This window comes from Lissotriton helveticus, chromosome 3_2 (assembly GCF_964261635.1).
Source record: "Lissotriton helveticus chromosome 3_2, aLisHel1.1, whole genome shotgun sequence".
Classification (NCBI taxonomy): Eukaryota; Metazoa; Chordata; class Amphibia; order Caudata; family Salamandridae; genus Lissotriton; species Lissotriton helveticus.
The window spans coordinates 491,888,122-491,907,367 of NC_136062.1; the positions used below are offsets into that span (position 1 = coordinate 491,888,122).

General features: G+C 51.6%; 1 protein-coding gene across 11 annotated transcripts in view; it reads right to left on the reverse strand.

Annotated features, from left to right (window-relative positions):
* MADD (MAP kinase activating death domain) overlaps positions 1-19,246 on the reverse strand; it is an 853,817-nt gene that overhangs the window by 567,860 nt on the left and 266,711 nt on the right. For 10 of the 11 annotated variants that reach the window (XM_078684462.1, XM_078684460.1, XM_078684454.1 and 7 more), the window contains 3 exons: positions 10,662-10,942; positions 8,325-8,470; positions 2,898-2,999 (listed from right to left, as the gene is read on the reverse strand). In XM_078684462.1, coding sequence (XP_078540588.1) covers positions 2,898-2,999; positions 8,325-8,470; positions 10,662-10,942 — 529 coding nt within the window. The remainder of the gene's footprint in view (positions 1-2,897; positions 3,000-8,324; positions 8,471-10,661; positions 10,943-19,246) is intronic. The other variant, XM_078684455.1, reaches the window with a different exon arrangement.

Sequence of the window (19,246 nt, forward strand, 5' to 3'; positions counted from 1 at the left end):
GGGCTTCCATGTTACACTTTGGCTTCGGTGGGGAAGTGGCCCATTGAGTCGTCCAGTGGTAAACCCAGAGCGAGAGACCCTTGAGCTGGAGTCGGAGGGCTTCCAGTAAGGTTGCAGCTTTGCATTTTATTCATCTCATAAGCCCACTGACTTAAACTTTGTTTATCAACATTATAGTAAACTTGAAGACTCCCCGAGTTCCTTAAATTAATTCGGGCACAGCCCCTTAGCACATCAGCCACAGGGCCCATGTGACTGAAAATGTATCACCTGGTGTGCAAACCCTACAAATACATTTAGGGCTGTATCTCGGTCCTAGGAGTTCCAAGCAGTTACTTAGTTTCAAAGTGAATCCTCATTTTAGTTGTTCTTTCTGCTTACCTTAGATGAATTTCCTAAGGCTTATTGACTGCACCAGGCTGTATCTGAGTTTATAAAGCTTAGAACGTCCTTCAACAAACCTAGAATGATTGACGGTGCCACTCCTGGAGAGCCAATATCCAGACGAAGACAACTGGATTACCTAAATGGAGTACAAAAGGATAGGTGGCCTTGGGACTCAGTGATAGCAGTCAGTACACATGCAAGACTGAATGCACCAGGGTCTCAAGAAAGTCTGGATAGGAGGCACTATGGGAAAAGGAATCCTGGACATTGTGTTCTCGTGGCTTGTTTTGCAGGAAGGTGCCCATATTTCTCAGATTAAACATACACGCATGCTATGGGCTACCCTTGAAGACTGTAGCAGATGGCCCAGTGGCAGCTGGGGAGGGGAAGGAGGGTGGAGTCACAGGGTAACACAATCAGCACTTCTGGGGCAAGGCAAAAAAAGCCAGAACATTCTGAAGGAGCTGAGCCATACGAGAAGGAGCTCGAAAGTTCAGGACACTTTAGAATCAGTAAGAGCTGGGACAATTTAAGCACCAGACGCAGTGTTACACTTTGACTGCAACAGTGCGTTGATGTGTCGACTAATTCAGTTGCCTAGTTTGCACCATTACGGTTCCCTGCACTTTTTTTGTTTTGCTCCCCTTTGGTTCCCTTGGGTGGTTCGAGCAGCTCAGACACTTCCCTTCGACAGATACTGAACTTTGCTTGTTGCCTTTCCGGCATTTCTGTTTTAACTTCAACCTCTCCAAGCCATCTTGGCTCCGGGTGTCTCTACTACCGGGGGCCGACCTTCGTATTTGGTTCCCAGACTGTAGGTTTGTCTTGTAGGGCTAGTCACAGCTGCTCTGCTTGCATACTCTGGTAATACTGATACTCGCCAGACAGTTTATACTGATGTACACAAGAGTATTTAGGTGAATGGTACCTTCTCGTATAGGATTACACGGGTTACAAGTCAGTCACACAACTTCCACCAGCCCGTGCTTCCGATGTCATCAAGCCGAGACGCTTACAGAGAGATTCTTTCCTCTAATTTCTTCCCTTATACGCTCACTTCAGATTCTGGAGTTCACTATATAGGTTATTTGACGGAAAGGGGAAGAAGTGGGCTTAGCATCGGAATCTGTGGACAGAATGATGAACATCTTCAGCGCGGCCATCTGAACAGAAGCCTGCGTTGTGGACAGAGATGCTCCCTGACACAAGTCTGGGCATCCCTGGGGAGGAGAGGAAGCCCAACACGTCCCAACAAGACAGAGATTTTACTTTGGAACCCAAAGCCTGAACGAAGAGGCAGGATTGGAATAGGAGCAGGCGAGTTTCATTTGTTTGTAATATTTGGGTTCGGTGCTACCAGCGGAAGGCAGAGAGAAGCCCTGCTGTTCACCTATCAAGCTCCTGTACTTGGGGTAAGTCTTTAATTCATACTCGGGTACAGAGAAGACACCACCGAAAGTAACACCAAAATACAGCGAGCTCTGGAATCTAGAGTTTGAGGCCCATGGAAAAAAGGCACCTACCATTGACAGCTGTTTGAGTAACCGTTGGCGGCCTTTGAAGGAATTGAAGTATCAAAGATACAATCGAATGCCTGGGGATATCTTAAAATAGTTGTGGATAGAAGTATCGAGTAGATAGGAAGGCATTTTTTAAAAGTATTTTATCCCAGTTATGCTTTTTTTTAATTGATATGATTTTTTTTTTTAAAAGGACAGTAAAGATTTGGCAATGTTTCGAAGAGCTTATAAAGGAATTAGTCTTGTGTCTTGGGAGGCAAGGAGAATGCGTTCAGGGATACTGTTCAATCATTCCATTTTTATATGTGTTATTGCTCACTCCGTCTTGCTTGATGAATTCTTCTAACTTGGGTAAAATGAACCCAGCAACTTTACCTAATCCAACTCTGTACGGTTCAATGAAGGCTAACTTTATGTTGAACTTTAAAAGAAGGAAAAAGGTAAGAGAGAAGGTCACATAGTTATCAATGTTCACATAACAGTCATACTGCTCATTGGTGAAAGTGAGCCGTTAAATGGTCTTTTCTATCTTCAACCCTTTGGGAGAGAACAAACGGACAAGAGGAGGCACGCGCTTAAAATGATACCGATAAAAGTAGCAATGCTGTATCCCAAAATGCTGTAAATCGACTCTTCCACATGGGAATCAGGAACATCACCTTAATTAACAGCAGCAAAACGCACCACACAATCCCATTCATGAATAATCTCAGTATTTACACGATTACTGGCTGCAGTAACAGAACTACTGCAATCCTGATATCCTGCTGATCGGCCGATATATTGGAAATAAGGGCCAGCACGTCGAAGGTGTCTGGGTGTCCTGCACTTTTGCTACCAAGACTGTTTGACAGCTCGCTTTCGGAAAAGGTCAATACATGCATTTAAACAAGTGCTCATCTGCCGATTTGTAGAAACACGGGTTTGTAAGAGTGTGCGCTGGGACCTAATCATAGCCAGAGCCCCTTCCAGATGTGGAGTAGACATTACCTTTTAGGCTGGGGAATGGGGTGGTCTTATCCCGCACACCTTTGTTGGGTAGGGCCAGGTTGGAGAGGCTGAAGCTGGTGCTGTGGTTCCGGTAGAGGCTGCCTGTAAACAGAGAAGAAGGACACCTGTAAGACAGCATGGCTATCCCTCAGACGTGTACCCAATGGGCTCTCACTTCCCATTCAGCCCCGCAGTTTCTTAGCCATCATCGTCCCCCTTCTAATGTCTCGATCTGTAACGTGGAGCCCACTTGAAATGTAGTAATGAGCCACTACATTTAAGAGTTTCCAAGTACGCTTTATTAGTTCATGAGTAACAGGTGCTCCCAGCTTGGCGGCAGACTCTCACACCTGAACATTCTAACACGCACTCCCGAGGGCAGAGTGGGTTGTACCAAGGTGAGAGAAAGGAGAGGGGTGGGTGAGTAAGAGGAGGAGATTACAACACACCTTCCCCCTTAAGGAGAGAAGAGAATTGAGAGTATGCGACCGGAGGGGGAGAGGGGAGGCGAAAGATGGGAGGAGAGAAGGCATGGAGGCGGGGAAGAAAGGAGGGAAAGAAAAGAGAAAGAAAAGTGGGAGCTGGATCAACGGAACATTAAATCACCAACAGGGAATCAGTATATATACCTCCGTGGAGGAAAAATTTGAACTGTAACCAAGAAACAACGAACAACCACCTATCGTGCCATCTCGTTGACTTCAGTATAGGACCGACAGTTGACGGCAAGGAGCCATGGGTTTCTTTTGGCCAGCTAAGTCCCGCACAGAGTCCTGACCATTCTGGCAAGTGCTGAACCTCCATATTTTGCAATGGATGTTGGCGGATGTGCCGATCCATAAGGGTCAGCTTGCGCCACCTCGCCGTTGCACTTCTGTTACCTGTGGGGTGGGTCTGGTGATATAGGCACCAGGCAGAAACGAGTACTACCTAACTTTCCTTCAAGGTTCCTCTTGGCGTGAACAAGATTACATTTTCTCCCAACTAGGCGTTGAGAACTCCTCTACTAGTCTTTCCATCCCCCTCAAGGAGGAGGATCTTGGCGGCCACGCTGCTTCACCCCTTGGACAGTATCTGGGGCCCGGACACCCCCTTTTTGTTCCCTCTGACAAGATAAGTCTCTCTCTCGCTGTCATCACCGGTGACAGGTTTGGTCCAACTACTACTCTCCTTTCTTTGACTGTAAGCAGAGTCCTGACCATTGTCGAACTCCATTTCGAGGTGCTCCGGAACTTTAGCATCAGTCTCTGCTGTCCCCCGACGGTCATCCTGCACGTTTCCTTGACTCTCCTGGCCGAACTCAGAAGTGCTTCCTGGGTCATGACTCTCCTGCATACTACACAAATTATCAAGAGGGCCCTTCTTCCCTGACAGACCTCTTATTGGGCAACCTGCAAGTATTTTCTGCGTTTCCCTACTCTCATACTCCCTCTTACCCTTGTAAGGCCTTTGAAAGAATTTTGCTCGATTCTCACTCTTGTCCTCTAACGAGCTTAAACTTTCTTGTCTTTTCTTTCTAACATATTTCACAAATTCTACCTTTTTTATAGTCCTGAACTCAGCTGATGGGATACTTTCCCTCTTCTCCCTGTGATTGAAGTGTTCACTCGCACATTTTATTTTTCCTCGCTTCTTAGTTGCACTGGTAGTGCGCTCTCCCTTACTTGCGAACTCTCCGTTTTTCGCACCTTCCTCACCACGTCCTTTTTTCCCGCATTTCCTTAGTAAATCTCTTGCGTCCATCCAACCTTGGCAAGTTTCTGGTTTTTTCCTTGGATTGTCCTTTGCCACATCCTTTACCCAAGCTTTATCGCTTGTCGCATCTTGCAGAGCCACTAAACCCTTTGACATTGACGTGCGAGTGATCCATGTTTCACCCTTAGTTGCATCCGTGCTACTTATCAGTGTCGGTTCATCTTTGAGTCCTTCTCTTTTACCCTTAAAAGATATTCTCAGTTTCTTTTGATCCTTCCACCCTGGCCTGGTGGGTCCTCCTTCAGCTGTATATCTATTACTGGTTGTCTTACTTCTCTTGTACATTAATTTCATGTCTATGTATACTTTCTCTTTAATGTCTTCTCCTGCATACGCTTTCAGGCATGTGTTGGCCTCCTTCAATTTGTTTCCACATGTTTTCCCAAATTTGTTATTCCACTCCCTCAGGGTTACCAGACTATTAAGAGTCCCATATTCGGAGCTTCTTTTTGACGTCACTACATCTATGAAAATGGTACACACCGGGTTCAATCCGCTCACCTCAACTCCCTCTTTGGTGTCCATTCCTTCCTCGTACACTTCATCTTTAATTTCCTTAATACACGAGGCTTGTGTTTGATGTGCCTTCAACCCCTTCAACATATTCTCATAAATATTTCGGGCAGTACCTTTCATGTCCACCTTTACTCTTTCGTGGTACTTTTTTTTTATTTCTCCTGTTCCCAGACACTTAATTAATTTTCCCACCTTTTCATCTGAGGTGAGGGGTGCTTGTTCATCCGCCAGAACTGATGTATATTCCTCCCAATCTTCTTTCCACTCACTCCATTCCCTCCTTAACAACTCAGCACGAGAGAAATCACCCATTAGTATTGTTTTCTTTCTTGATATTTTTTTTTTTTTTTCCTAGAATAGTAAGTGGAGATATGGTGTTTAGTCGCCCACAAGTTGGCCACTCGGTGGCTCCTAGTACCAGAGGTTTGTTCACTCAAGCCAAGGTGTTAATGAACGGGCGATATGGTTCTCTGCTTTACCTTAAGTGCACTAAAGGTGTCTTCCAAACACGCTTGTGTGCTAACTGTCACCATACCCTGGTAACAGATCACCTGAAAATTCACAGCTCCCCACGCTACGTGCTTCCTCAGCGTAGTTTCCAAGCACTATACTGCGGTTCTCTAGTCTCCCTTCTCCTCCGAGATATCCTCAAGCATCTTCAACGCGTTGCCTCCCACAGGTTTCTAGCTCGGAACCAGAGGTTAACCTCTCCCTCTGTTCCTCCTGAATATCCTCCCACGGCTTCAACTCGCTGCTTCTGTTCCGTATTCTGCGTGGCAGCCTGGGTTAAAATCCTTCCCTGATCCTTCCAGCCATTACAAACGGCAGGATGCCGCGGGGCCACAGGGGTACGCACCGTCCCTGTTCCTCTCCGCTATCACCAAAGACTCAATATGCTGCCTCAGTTGGGTTTCACTCACGAGTTCACTGCACTCTCTGTTCCACTTGGATCTCTTCACACTGCTTCTATTCGCATTTTCAGTTCTATTAGCCACTGGGCCACAGGTGTTACACACCTTCTCAGATCCTCTCAGATATTTCAAACAGTTCAACGTGCTGCCCCAGTTCGCTTTCACTCACGAGTTCACTGCACTCTCTGTTCCACTTGGATCTCTTCACACTGCTTCTAATCGCATTTTCAGTACTATTAGCCACTGGGCCACAGGTGTTACGCACCTTCTCAGATCCTCTCAGATATTTCAACCGGTTCAACGTGCTGCCTCAGTTCGTTTTCACTCGTAGTAACTAGGGTTCGCTACACCCTCTGTTCTCTCTGTTCTTCTTGTATCTCCTCTCACTGCTTCAATTCACCTTTTCTTTTCCGTTTACCCCAGGGCCACCGGGGTTGCGCACCTTCCCTGTTCCTCTCAGATATTTCAAACGGCTCAAAGTGCTGCCTCAGTTTGTTTTCCCTCACAGGCAGTAGGGCTCACTGTACCCTCTGTCCCTTTTTTTTTCTTTAATCTCCTCACACTGCTTCCGTTCGCATTCTCAGATCCGTTTACTCCGGGACCACAGGGGTTACACGCCTTCCTGATCCTCTAAGATACCACCAATGACTCAATCGACTGCCACTGTTAACTTTCTTTCACAGGAATTAAGGTTCGCTCTGCCCCTATACCTCAGGTGTGGGTCCTCACACCTACTACACGCCGTCACCAATTCCTTTCAGAAACCACTTCACTCTGGGTTCCGCTGTACACTCCTACCAGTGTTTCCACTGCTGTCACTCACCCTTGTCTCGTGCGTCGCTCACTCCGCCACGGATAACTCTACTTCACAGAAAGAGAGATACGACTGTTTTCCTGCTCTGCACCCTTTCTGATCCAACAGCTTCATCGGCTCACCTCTTAGCCTGGTGCGAATCCCTCAGGTGCGGACCAGTCTCGATTCCTTGCGCCTTCACCTCTGTGCTGCGGAGTCCTCTGTTTATTTCTCGCTTGCAGAACAGGAACTTCCTGTAGCCGACCTTGCGGTTGTTTAACGCAAGTGCGCTGTTCCTTACTCTCCCAATTGGGTACTAACTCTCCCTCCGTGAAAGGCAAACACTGCACGTTGCCGAATCTACTCTTTTACAGGGGTGTTTATTTCCGCTGACAAGTTCTTTATCTTGAGGATAATATAATTTTCTCCGCTCAGCCTTGGCTCCTGGGTGAAGCCTGCCCCCTTCAGTCACCAGAACGGATAGTCGGCGAGAACTGCTGCTGTCGGAAACCGTTACGGCCCCTCAGACTTCACAGGCGAACTTCGCCTACCCAGCGCTGCCCCCAGCAGTCCCGCTCCACTCCACAAGAAGACGAGCCTCCTTACTTGCTCCACCTCAGCGTCAGATTTCACTGTTGTACAAAATCCGTATTCCACTGCCAGACCGTTCTGTCACCGTTACTTCACGATCAGCTTTCCCAACTCTTCTCACGTTGGTCGCTCCCAGGGAGCACTGGTACCAGATGCACAGACCTAGTCCAGACTTTAATTGAAGAGGGAACGTTCCTCCTCTCCACTCGGCACCCTCTCACCTTCACCGAGGCTTCACACTCGACTTCTCACAATTCCCTTAGTCGATGATCTCACGTCCCTCCACCGGAACGCCTCGATGATACAGCCTGGGTTACCGGTTAGCCTGTTGTCCTGTGATCTTCAATATCAACTGGTGAGTACTTTATTCAATTTCTAAAATTCCGCACAAGCATCAACTTCTCCAGGGGGGAACACCCAACTGACCCTGGCTCAGCTCCTCGTCCTCGTCGCCATGAAATGTAGTAATGAGCCACTACATTTAAGAGTTTCCAAGTACGCTTTATTAGTTCATGAGTAACAGGTGCTCCCAGCTTGGCGGCAGACTCTCACACCTGAACATTCTAACACGCACTCCCGAGGGCAGAGTGGGTTGTACCAAGGTGAGAGAAAGGAGAGGGGTGGGTGAGTAAGAGGAGGAGATTACAACACGAGTTATTTTCTTTTCCTTCCCACCTGTCGCATGACAAGATGACCCCCGGTCCCACACTTTGTTCGGGTTCTTTTCTTGCAAGCACACCAATGTTCTGCCCTCTCCACACAATGCCTTAGAGTCCCTCTTCACAATACCCCGCACTGCCACCTCCACCACCCTTTCCCTCACAACCCTCCTTCTGCTGGTCGTCCAGTTGGGCCACTTACTGGCGAAGGACATGATGCCGCCTCCGAAGCCTTCACTGCTGTTGTTGGAGATGGTGGAGTTCGGAGAGCTGGCATGAGAATCCGACTCCGCATCCGAGTCACCGGCCAGATGCAAGCTATTGGGGCGCAGCAGAAGCTTTTGGGGGCTAGAGGATAAAGAAGGGTTCGGAGATAAAGCACCACACAAAACATATATCACAAATAACAGTTCTGCTGTCCTGGTATTCTATTCGAAGGCACATGCTGATGTGCATGGAAGTAGCCAAATGCTTCTCATGTCAAAATAAATCTATACTGCACAGGCAAAGGACAGCAAAACATTTTGATCTCAGTGCGAGTTCAACTGACGCAGATGTTCGACAACTGCTCCCACGTGAGATTATGTCTGGAGTAAGAGACGTCTCAATAGAGCCCACCTGAAGGTTCAAGAAAATATTAAGAGTTAAGAGCAGGGGACGGCTTGACACCAAAAGGAGACAATTGGCTCATGGGGGAGCCAATGGCCAAACAACTTCCAAAGAGTGTGATAATAGTTAAAAAACATAACACACATAATGGAGGTCTCAGTACAGAGCCCAGCTGCACCCGCAATAATGAACAAAATAAAGTTATTGATCCAAAGACAAAACATGCTCTCATCCGGCTCAATACTAGAAAGAATCTGCAAACACCTCTGGACTGACCTATATCACTTCAATAGCGGCCACTCAGGCCCATGCATGAAACAAGTCCCCAAAATATTCACTCAACCAGGAGATTTCATAAAACCAAATTTATTATTTGTAAAACGTTTTTTGGTTTTTCTCTTTTTCAATTTGTTTTAATTATATATAAATTAGCACAAAGCTTGAAAGTAGACATAGAACCAGATTTTCATCAACGGCTTGGTATCTCAATTACTGTAACATAATTAGATAAAACAGACAACATTTTTCAATATAAACAAATAATCATACACATGAAGAAGAGATACTCACAACATGGCAGCAACCTAAGTGTAAAAATAAGAGTAACCCCGCACTCAATCATGAAACATGCATTCAACCACATCACATGCCTCATCCATGCTAGCACACATACCACTCCAACAAATAATACATATAACTTTTCAAAGACACATGCGGGATCCAGTGAGTAAGATCAGTGACTACGATGTGCTAATAAGTCACAAAAGCAGCAGTTTCTTCTTTATTCGTTCATGAAATGAAATACATCAACTATATTGAGAAAGTGATATAACAGGACTATTCTGCTTGTTTCTCTACTTTCAAGCTTTGTGCTAATTTATAATAATTATATTTTTTTGACAAAGAGAAAAACCCAAAAACGTTTGACCAATAATAAATATAGTTTGATGAAATATCCTGGTTGAGTGAATATTTTGGGGACTTGTTTCATGCCTGAGCCTGAGTGGCCAGCTAATGAAGTGATATAGGTCACCTTAGTGGTTTTTGCAGTTTTTTTTGTCTCCCCCTGCTCTAGGACCTGACATTATATAGGGGGTACCTTTCTACTTATTAGCAACACTAGGAAGAATGCCACAGAAGGAAAGACACCAGCCCCCAAAAATCATGTGAAAGTAAATCTGGATGAAGCAAGAAGGCAAAACACGGACAAGCATCTTTAAACCAACTAAACATACAGAACTATCCAACACAAATGAACGCTTGACTGTTAACCCAACGTAAAGACTGTAGAACAAAACAGACCCAAAACAGACCTCTTTCAACCAAACAGTAGGCAGCGCAATAAAACAGCCAGTGATCAACAGGGAAAACACGAAAGAAATATTAAAGCAGTATCCAGCAATCAAACAAGTCGACACAAAGCGCAAAAAGCAAAGTCTTCAAAAGCATTGCTCTAGTGAATGCACAGAAGATAGACAAGGGCACTGAAAGGAAGAAAGCCGCCACACTGAAAGCGAAAGTTAGAAATAAAAACCAAGTCAAAGAATAAAGCACATGGACCAGTAAGCCACCAGCTGATCTGAAAGCAAAACCAGTGGGCAGTCATCAACATGGAAGTAAGAAAGACAAACAAAGTCAAAACTTGGGAAGGAGGAAAGTAACACAAAGCAGACCAGCAGACCAACAATGTAAGTAAAGTAACAATATAGAGAGAGGCAAATCCACACACTGCACAGGTAAAACTGAGAACATACCAACAGTGTTAATCACACAATTTAGTCCATGGATCAATTGGCAAGGAACGGAGAATGAAACACCAAAGCGATGGGGGTGGAAGGTTAAGATCAGAAGTTACATGAGCAAGCAATAGCTGAAGAACAGAAACAGGGGTTGCGGTGATGAAAACACGCACTACAGGCAGACTGCTTACCGGCCTCCGTTCTGGGCATGGCTGAACCTGGGGGTGTAGCTTTCCTCCTGGTCCCCCTCCTCGTCTTCTGCTGGGAAGCCATATTGTGGCTCGAAGTAGGGGTTGTCATACTCGCGCCTCCTGGGCACGCCTTCCATGGAGCCAGCGCTGCCGGTGGTACTCTCACTCTCGCGACGCTCTAGGTTGATCTTACTGAAGTTGGGCTGTAAAGGCAGGGAGGGGAGGTGATCTGGGAATCCCGCCATCAACTTATCTTCAATCTCTGCTGAATCTGCAGATTCCTACAGAGGCAATCAGAAGCTCTCATGTAAATGAAACCTTCTCATCACTCAGCACTTCTCCTCCGTCTACCCATGGTACCCGGGCCCACTGCTCCCCTGATGCAGCGCTTGCTTCTCCTCCTTCTACCCATGGTACCCGGGGCCACTGCTCCCCTAACGCAGCTCCTCTTTCTACCCAGGGTACCCGGGGCCACTGCTCCCCTAATGCAGCGCTTGCTTCTCCTCCTTCTACCCATGGTACCCGGGCCCACTGCTCCCCTAATGCAGCACTTCTCCTCCTCCTACCCATGGTACCCGGGCCCACTGCTCCCCTAATGCAGCGCTTGCTTCTCCTTCTACCCATGGTACCCGGGCCCACTGCTCCCCTAATGCAGCGCTTGCTTCTCCTTGTACCCATGGTACCCGGGCCCACTGCTCCCCTAACGCAGCACTTGCTTCTCCTTCTACCCATGGTACCCGGGCCCACTGCTCCCCTAACGCAGCACTTGCTTCTCCTTCTACCCATGGTACCCGGGCCCACTGCTCCCCTAACGCAGCACTTGCTTCTCCTTATACCCATGGTACCCGGGCTCACTGCTCCCCTAACGCAGCACTTGCTTCTCCTTATACCCATGGTACCCGGGCTCACTGCTCCCCTAACGCAGCACTTGCTTCTACTTCTACCCATGGTACCCGGGCTCACTGCTCCCCTAATGCAGCACTTCTCCTCCTTCTACCCATGGTACCCGGGCTCACTGCTCCCCTAATGCAGCACTACTCCTCCTTCTACCCATAGTACCCGGGCTCACTGCTCCCCTAATGCAGCACTTGCTTCCCTTCTACCCATGGTACCCGGGCCCACTGCTCCCCTAATGCAGCGCTTGCTTCTCCTTGTACCCATGGTACCCGGGCTCACTGCTCCCCTAACGCAGCACTTGCTTCTACTTCTACCCATGGTACCCGGGCTCACTGCTCCCCTAACGCAGCACTTCTCCTCCTTCTACCCATGGTACCCGGGCTCACTGCTCCCCTAATGCAGCACTACTCCTCCTTCTACCCATAGTACCCGGGCTCACTGCTCCCCTAATGCAGCACTTGCTTCTCCTTCTACCCATGGTACCCGGGCTCACTGCTCCCCTAATGCAGCACTTGCTTCTCCTTGTACCCATGGTACCCGGGCTCACTGCTCCCCTAATGCAGCACTTGCTTCCCTTCTACCCATGGTACCCGGGCTCACTGCTCCCCTAATGCAGCACTTGCTTCTCCTTGTACCCATAGTACCCGGGCTCACTGCTCCCCTAATGCAGCACTTGCTTCTCCTTCTACCCATGGTACCCGGGCTCACTGCTCCCCTAATGCAGCACTTGCTTCTCCTTCTACCCATGGTACCCGGGCCCACTGCTCCCCTAATGCAGCACTTGCTTCTCCTTCTACCCATGGTACCCGGGCTCACTGCTCCCCTAATGCAGCGCTTGCTTCTCCTTGTACCCATGGTACCCGGGCTCACTGCTCCCCTAATGCAGCACTTGCTTCCCTTCTACCCATGGTACCCGGGCTCACTGCTCCCCTAATGCAGCACTTGCTTCTCCTTGTACCCATAGTACCCGGGCTCACTGCTCCCCTAATGCAGCACTTGCTTCTCCTTCTACCCATGGTACCCGGGCTCACTGCTCCCCTAATGCAGCACTTGCTTCTCCTTCTACCCATGGTACCCGGGCCCACTGCTCCCCTAATGCAGCACTTGCTTCTCCTTCTACCCATGGTACCCGGGCTCACTGCTCCCCTAACGCAGCACTTCTCCTCCTTCTACCCATGGTACCCGGGCTCACTGCTCCCCTAATGCAGCACTACTCCTCCTTCTACCCATAGTACCCGGGCTCACTGCTCCCCTAATGCAGCACTTGCTTCTCCTTCTACCCATGGTACCCGGGCTCACTGCTCCCCTAATGCAGCACTTGCTTCTCCTTCTACCCATGGTACCCGGGCTCACTGCTCCCCTAATGCAGCACTTGCTTCTCCTTGTACCCATGGTACCCGGGCCCACTGCTCCCCTAATGCAGCACTTGCTTCTCCTTCTACCCATGGTACCCGGGCTCACTGCTCCCCTAACGCAGCACTTCTCCTCCTTCTACCCATGGTACCCGGGCTCACTGCTCCCCTAATGCAGCACTTCTCCTCCTTCTACCCATGGTACCCGGGCTCACTGCTCCCCTAATGCAGCACTTGCTTCTCCTTCTACCCATGGTACCCGGGCTCACTGCTCCCCTAATGCAGCACTTGCTTCTCCTTCTACCCATGGTACCCGGGCTCACTGCTCCCCTAATGCAGCACTTGCTTCTCCTTCTACCCATGGTACCCGGCCTCACTGCTCCCCTAATGCAGCACTTGCTTCCCTTCTACCCATGGTACCCGGGCTCACTGCTCCCCTAATGCAGCACTTGCTTCTCCTTCTACCCATGGTACCCGGGCTCACTGCTCCCCTAATGCAGCACTTGCTTCCCTTCTACCCATGGTACCCGGGCTCACTGCTCCCCTAATGCAGCACTTGCTTCCCTTCTACCCATGGTACCCGGGCTCACTGCTCCCCTAACGCAGCACTTGCTTCCCTTCTACCCATGGTACCCGGGCTCACTGCTCCCCTAACGCAGCACTTCTCCTCCTCCTACCCATGGTACCCGGGCTCACTGCTCCCCTAATGCAGCACTTGCTTCTCCTTCTACCCATGGTACCCGGGCTCACTGCTCCCCTAACGCAGCACTTGCTTCCCTTCTACCCATGGTACCCGGGCTCACTGCTCCCCTAATGCAGCACTTGCTTCTCCTTCTACCCATGGTACCCGGGCTCACTGCTCCCCTAATGCAGCACTTGCTTCCCTTCTACCCATGGTACCCGGGCTCACTGCTCCCCTAATGCAGCACTTGCTTCTCCTTCTACCCATGGTACCCGGGCTCACTGCTCCCCTAATGCAGCACTTGCTTCTCCTTCTACCCATGGTACCCGGGCTCACTGCTCCCCTAATGCAGCACTTGCTTCCCTTCTACCCATGGTACCCGGGCTCACTGCTCCCCTAATGCAGCACTTGCTTCTCCTTCTACCCATGGTACCCGGGCTCACTGCTCCCCTAATGCAGCACTTGCTTCCCTTCTACCCATGGTACCCGGGCTCACTGCTCCCCTAATGCAGCACTTGCTTCCCTTCTACCCATGGTACCCGGGCTCACTGCTCCCCTAACGCAGCACTTGCTTCCCTTCTACCCATGGTACCCGGGCTCACTGCTCCCCTAACGCAGCACTTCTCCTCCTCCTACCCATGGTACCCGGGCTCACTGCTCCCCTAATGCAGCACTTGCTTCTCCTTCTACCCATGGTACCCGGGCTCACTGCTCCCCTAACGCAGCACTTGCTTCCCTTCTACCCATGGTACCCGGGCTCACTGCTCCCCTAATGCAGCACTTGCTTCTCCTTCTACCCATGGTACCCGGGCTCACTGCTCCCCTAACGCAGCACTTGCTTCCCTTCTACCCATGGTACCCGGGCTTACTGCTCCCCTAATGCAGCACTTGCTTCCCTTCTACCCATGGTACCCGGGCTCACTGCTCCCCTAATGCAGCACTTGCTTCCCTTCTACCCATGGTACCCGGGCTCACTGCTCCCCTAATGCAGCACTTGCTTCCCTTCTACCCATGGTACCCGGGCTCACTGCTCCCCTAATGCAGCACTTGCTTCCCTTCTACCCATGGTACCCGCGCTCACTGCTCCCCTAATGCAGCACTTGCTTCTCCTTCTACCCATGGTACCCGGGCTCACTGCTCCCCTAACGCAGCACTTGCTTCTCCTTCTACCCATGGTACCCGGGCTCACTGCTCCCCTAATGCAGCACTTGCTTCCCTTCTACCCATGGTACCCGGGCTCACTGCTCCCCTAACGCAGCTCCTCCTCCTACCCATGGTACCCGGGCTCACTGCTCCCCTAATGAAGCACTTCTCCCCCTCTACCCATGGTACCCAGGCTCACTGCTCCCCTAACGCAGCACTTCTCCTCCTTCTACCCATGGTACCCGGGCTCACTGCTCCCCTAATGCAGCACTTGCTTCTCCTTCTACCCATGGTACCCGGGCTCACTGCTCCCCTAATGAGGCACTTGCTTCCCTTCTACCCATGGTACCCGGGCTAACTGCTCCCCTAACGCAGCACTTGCTTCTCCTTCTACCCATGGTACCCGGGCTCACTGCTCCCCTAACGCAGCACTTGCTTCCCTTCTACCCATGGTACCCGGACTCACTGCTCCCCTAATGCAGCACTTGCTTCCCTTCTACCCATGGTACCCGGGCTCACTGCTCCCCTAACGCAGCACTTGCTTCTCCTTCTACCCATGGTACCCGGGCTCACTGCTCCCCTAATGCAGCACTACTCCTCCTCCTACCCATGGTACCCGGGCTCACTGCTCCCCTAATGCAGCACTTGCTTCCCTTCTACCCATGGTACCCGGGCTCACTGCTCCCCTAATGCAGCACTTGCTTCCCTTCTACCCATGGTACCCGGGCTCACTGCTCCCCTAACGCAGCACTTGCTTCTCCTTCTACCCATGGTACCCGGGCTCACTGCTCCCCTAACGCAGCACTTGCTTCTCCTTCTACCCATGGTACCCGGGCTCACTGCTCCCCTAATGCAGCACTTGCTTCCCTTCTACCCATGGTACCCGGGCTCACTGCTCCCCTAATGCAGCACTTGCTTCTCCTTCTACCCATGGTACCCGGGCTCACTGCTCCCCTAACGCAGCACTTGCTTCTCCTTCTACCCATGGTACCCGGGCTCACTGCTCCCCTAATGCAGCACTTGCTTCCCTTCTACCCATGGTACCCGGGCTCACTGCTCCCCTAATGCAGCACTTGCTTCCCTTCTACCCATGGTACCCGGGCTCACTGCTCCCCTAACGCAGCACTTGCTTCTCCTTCTACCCATGGTACCCGGGCTCACTGCTCCCCTAACGCAGCACTTCTCCCCTCCTACCCATGGTACCCGGGCTCACTGCTCCCCTAATGCAGCACTTCTCCTCCTTCTACCCATGGTACCCGGGCTCACTGCTCCCCTAATGCAGCACTTCTCCTCCTTCTACCCATGGTACCCGGGCTCACTGCTCCCCTAATGCAGCTCCTCCTTCTACCCATGGTACCCGGGCTCACTGCTCCCCTAACGCAGCACTTGCTTCTCCTTCTACCCATGGTACCCGGGCTCACTGCTCCCCTAATGCAGCACTTCTCCCCTCCTACCCATGGTACCCGGGCTCACTGCTCCCCTAATGCAGCACTTCTCCTTCTACCCATGGTACCCGGGCTCACTGCTCCCCTAATGCAGCACTTGCTTCTCCTTCTACCCATGGTACCCGGGCTCACTGCTCCCCTAACGCAGCACTTCTCCCCTCCTACCCATGGTACCCGGGCTCACTGCTCCCCTAACGCAGCACTTGCTTCTCCTTCTACCCATGGTACCCGGGCTCACTGCTCCCCTAACGCAGCACTTGCTTCTCCTTCTACCCATGGTACCCGGGCTCACTGCTCCCCTAATGCAGCACTTCTCCTCCTCCTACCCATGGTACCCGGGCTCACTGCTCCCCTAATGCAGCACTTGCTTCCCTTCTACCCATGGTACCCGGGCTCACTGCTCCCCTAATGCAGCACTTGCTTCTCCTTCTACCCATGGTACCCGGGCTCACTGCTCCCCTAATGCAGCACTTGCTTCCCTTCTACCCATGGTACCCGGGCTCACTGCTCCCCTAACGCAGAACTTGCTTCTCCTTCTACCCATGGTACCCGGGCTCACTGCTCCCCTAATGCAGCACTTGCTTCCCTTCTACCCATGGTACCCGGGCTCACTGCTCCCCTAATGCAGCACTTGCTTCCCTTCTACCCATGGTACCCGGGCTCACTGCTCCCCTAACGCAGCACTTGCTTCTCCTTCTACCCATGGTACCCGGGCTCACTGCTCCCCTAATGCAGCACTACTCCTCCTCCTACCCATGGTACCCGGGCTCACTGCTCCCCTAATGCAGCACTTGCTTCCCTTCTACCCATGGTACCCGGGCTCACTGCTCCCCTAATGCAGCACTTGCTTCCCTTCTACCCATGGTACCCGGGCTCACTGCTCCCCTAACGCAGCACTTGCTTCTCCTTCTACCCATGGTACCCGGGCTCACTGCTCCCCTAACGCAGCACTTGCTTCTCCTTCTACCCATGGTACCCGGGCTCACTGCTCCCCTAATGCAGCACTTCTCCTCCTTCTACCCATGGTACCCGGGCTCACTGCTCCCCTAATGCAGCACTTGCTTCTCCTTCTACCCATGGTACCCGGGCTCACTGCTCCCCTAATGCAGCACTTGCTTCTCCTTCTACCCATGGTACCCGGGCTCACTGCTCCCCTAACGCAGCACTTGCTTCTCCTTCTACCCATGGTACCCGGGCTCACTGCTCCCCTAATGCAGCACTTCTCCTCCTTCTACCCATGGTACCCGGGCTCACTGCTCCCCTAACGCAGCACTTGCTTCTCCTTCTACCCATGGTACCCGGGCTCACTGCTCCCCTAACGCAGCACTTCTCCCCTCCTACCCATGGTACCCGGGCTCACTGCTCCCCTAATGCAGCACTTCTCCTTCTACCCATGGTACCCGGGCTCACTGCTCCCCTAATGCAGCACTTCTCCTCCTTCTACCCATGGTACCCGGGCTCACTGCTCCCCTAATGCAGCTCCTCCTTCTACCCATGGTACCCGGGCTCACTGCTCCCCTAAAGCAGCACTTGCTTCTCCTTCTACCCATGGTACCCGGGCTCACTGCTCCCCTAATGCAGCACTTCTCCCCTCCTACCCATGGTACCCGGGCTCACTGCTCCCCTAATGCAGCACTTCTCCTTCTACCCATGGTACCCGGGCTCACTGCTCCCCTAATGCAGCACTTGCTTCTCCTTCTACCCATGGTACCCGGGCTCACTGCTCCCCTAACGCAGCACTTCTCCCCTCCTACCCATGGTACTTGGGCTCACTGCTCCCCTAATGCAGCACTTGCTTCCCTTCTACCCATGGTACCCGGGCTCACTGCTCCCCTAATGCAGCACTTGCTTCCCTTCTACCCATGGTACCCGGGCTCACTGCTCCCCTAACGCAGCACTTGCTTCTCCTTCTACCCATGGTACCCGGGCTCACTGCTCCCCTAATGCAGCACTTGCTTCTCCTTCTACCCATGGTACCCGGGCTCACTGCTCCCCTAACGCAGCACTTGCTTCCCTTCTACCCATGGTACCCGGGCTCACTGCTCCCCTAATGCAGCACTTGCTTCCCTTCTACCCATGGTACCCGGGCTCACTGCTCCCCTAATGCAGCACTTGCTTCCCTTCTACCCATGGTACCCGGGCTCACTGCTCCCCTAATGCAGCACTTGCTTCCCTTCTACCCATGGTACCCGGGCTCACTGCTCCCCTAATGCAGCACTTGCTTCCCTTCTACCCATGGTACCCGGGCTCACTGCTCCCCTAATGCAGCACTTGCTTCTCCTTCTACCCATGGTACCCGGGCTCACTGCTCCCCTAATGCAGCACTTGCTTCCCTTCTACCCATGGTACCCGGGCTCACTGCTCCCCTAACGCAGCACTTGCCTTTCCTTCTACCCATGGTACCCGGGCTCACTGCTCCCCTGATGCAGCACTTGCTTCCCTTCTACCCATGGTACCCGGGCTCACTGCTCCCCTAACGCAGCACTTGCTTCTCCTTCTACCCATGGTACCCGGGCTCACTGCTCCCCTAATGCAGCACTTGCTTCCCTTCTACCCATGGTACCCGGGCTCACTGCTCCCCTAATGCAGCACTTGCTTCTCCTTCTACCCATGGTACCCGGGCTCACTGCTCCCCTAATGCAGCACTTGCTTCCCTTCTACCCATGGTACCCGGGCTCACTGCTCCCCTAACGCAGCACTTGCTTCTCCTTCTACCCATGGTACCCGGGCTCACTGCTCCCCTAATGCAGCACTTGCTTCCCTTCTACCCATGGTACCCGGGCTCACTGCTCCCCTAATGCAGCACTTGCTTCCCTTCTACCCATGGTACCCGGGCTCACTGCTCCCCTAACGCAGCACTTGCTTCTCCTTCTACCCATGGTACCCGGGCTCACTGCTCCCCTAATGCAGCACTACTCCTCCTCCTACCCATGGTACCCGGGCTCACTGCTCCCCTAATGCAGCACTTGCTTCCCTTCTACCCATGGTACCCGGGCTCACTGCTCCCCTAATGCAGCACTTGCTTCCCTTCTACCCATGGTACCCGGGCTCACTGCTCCCCTAATG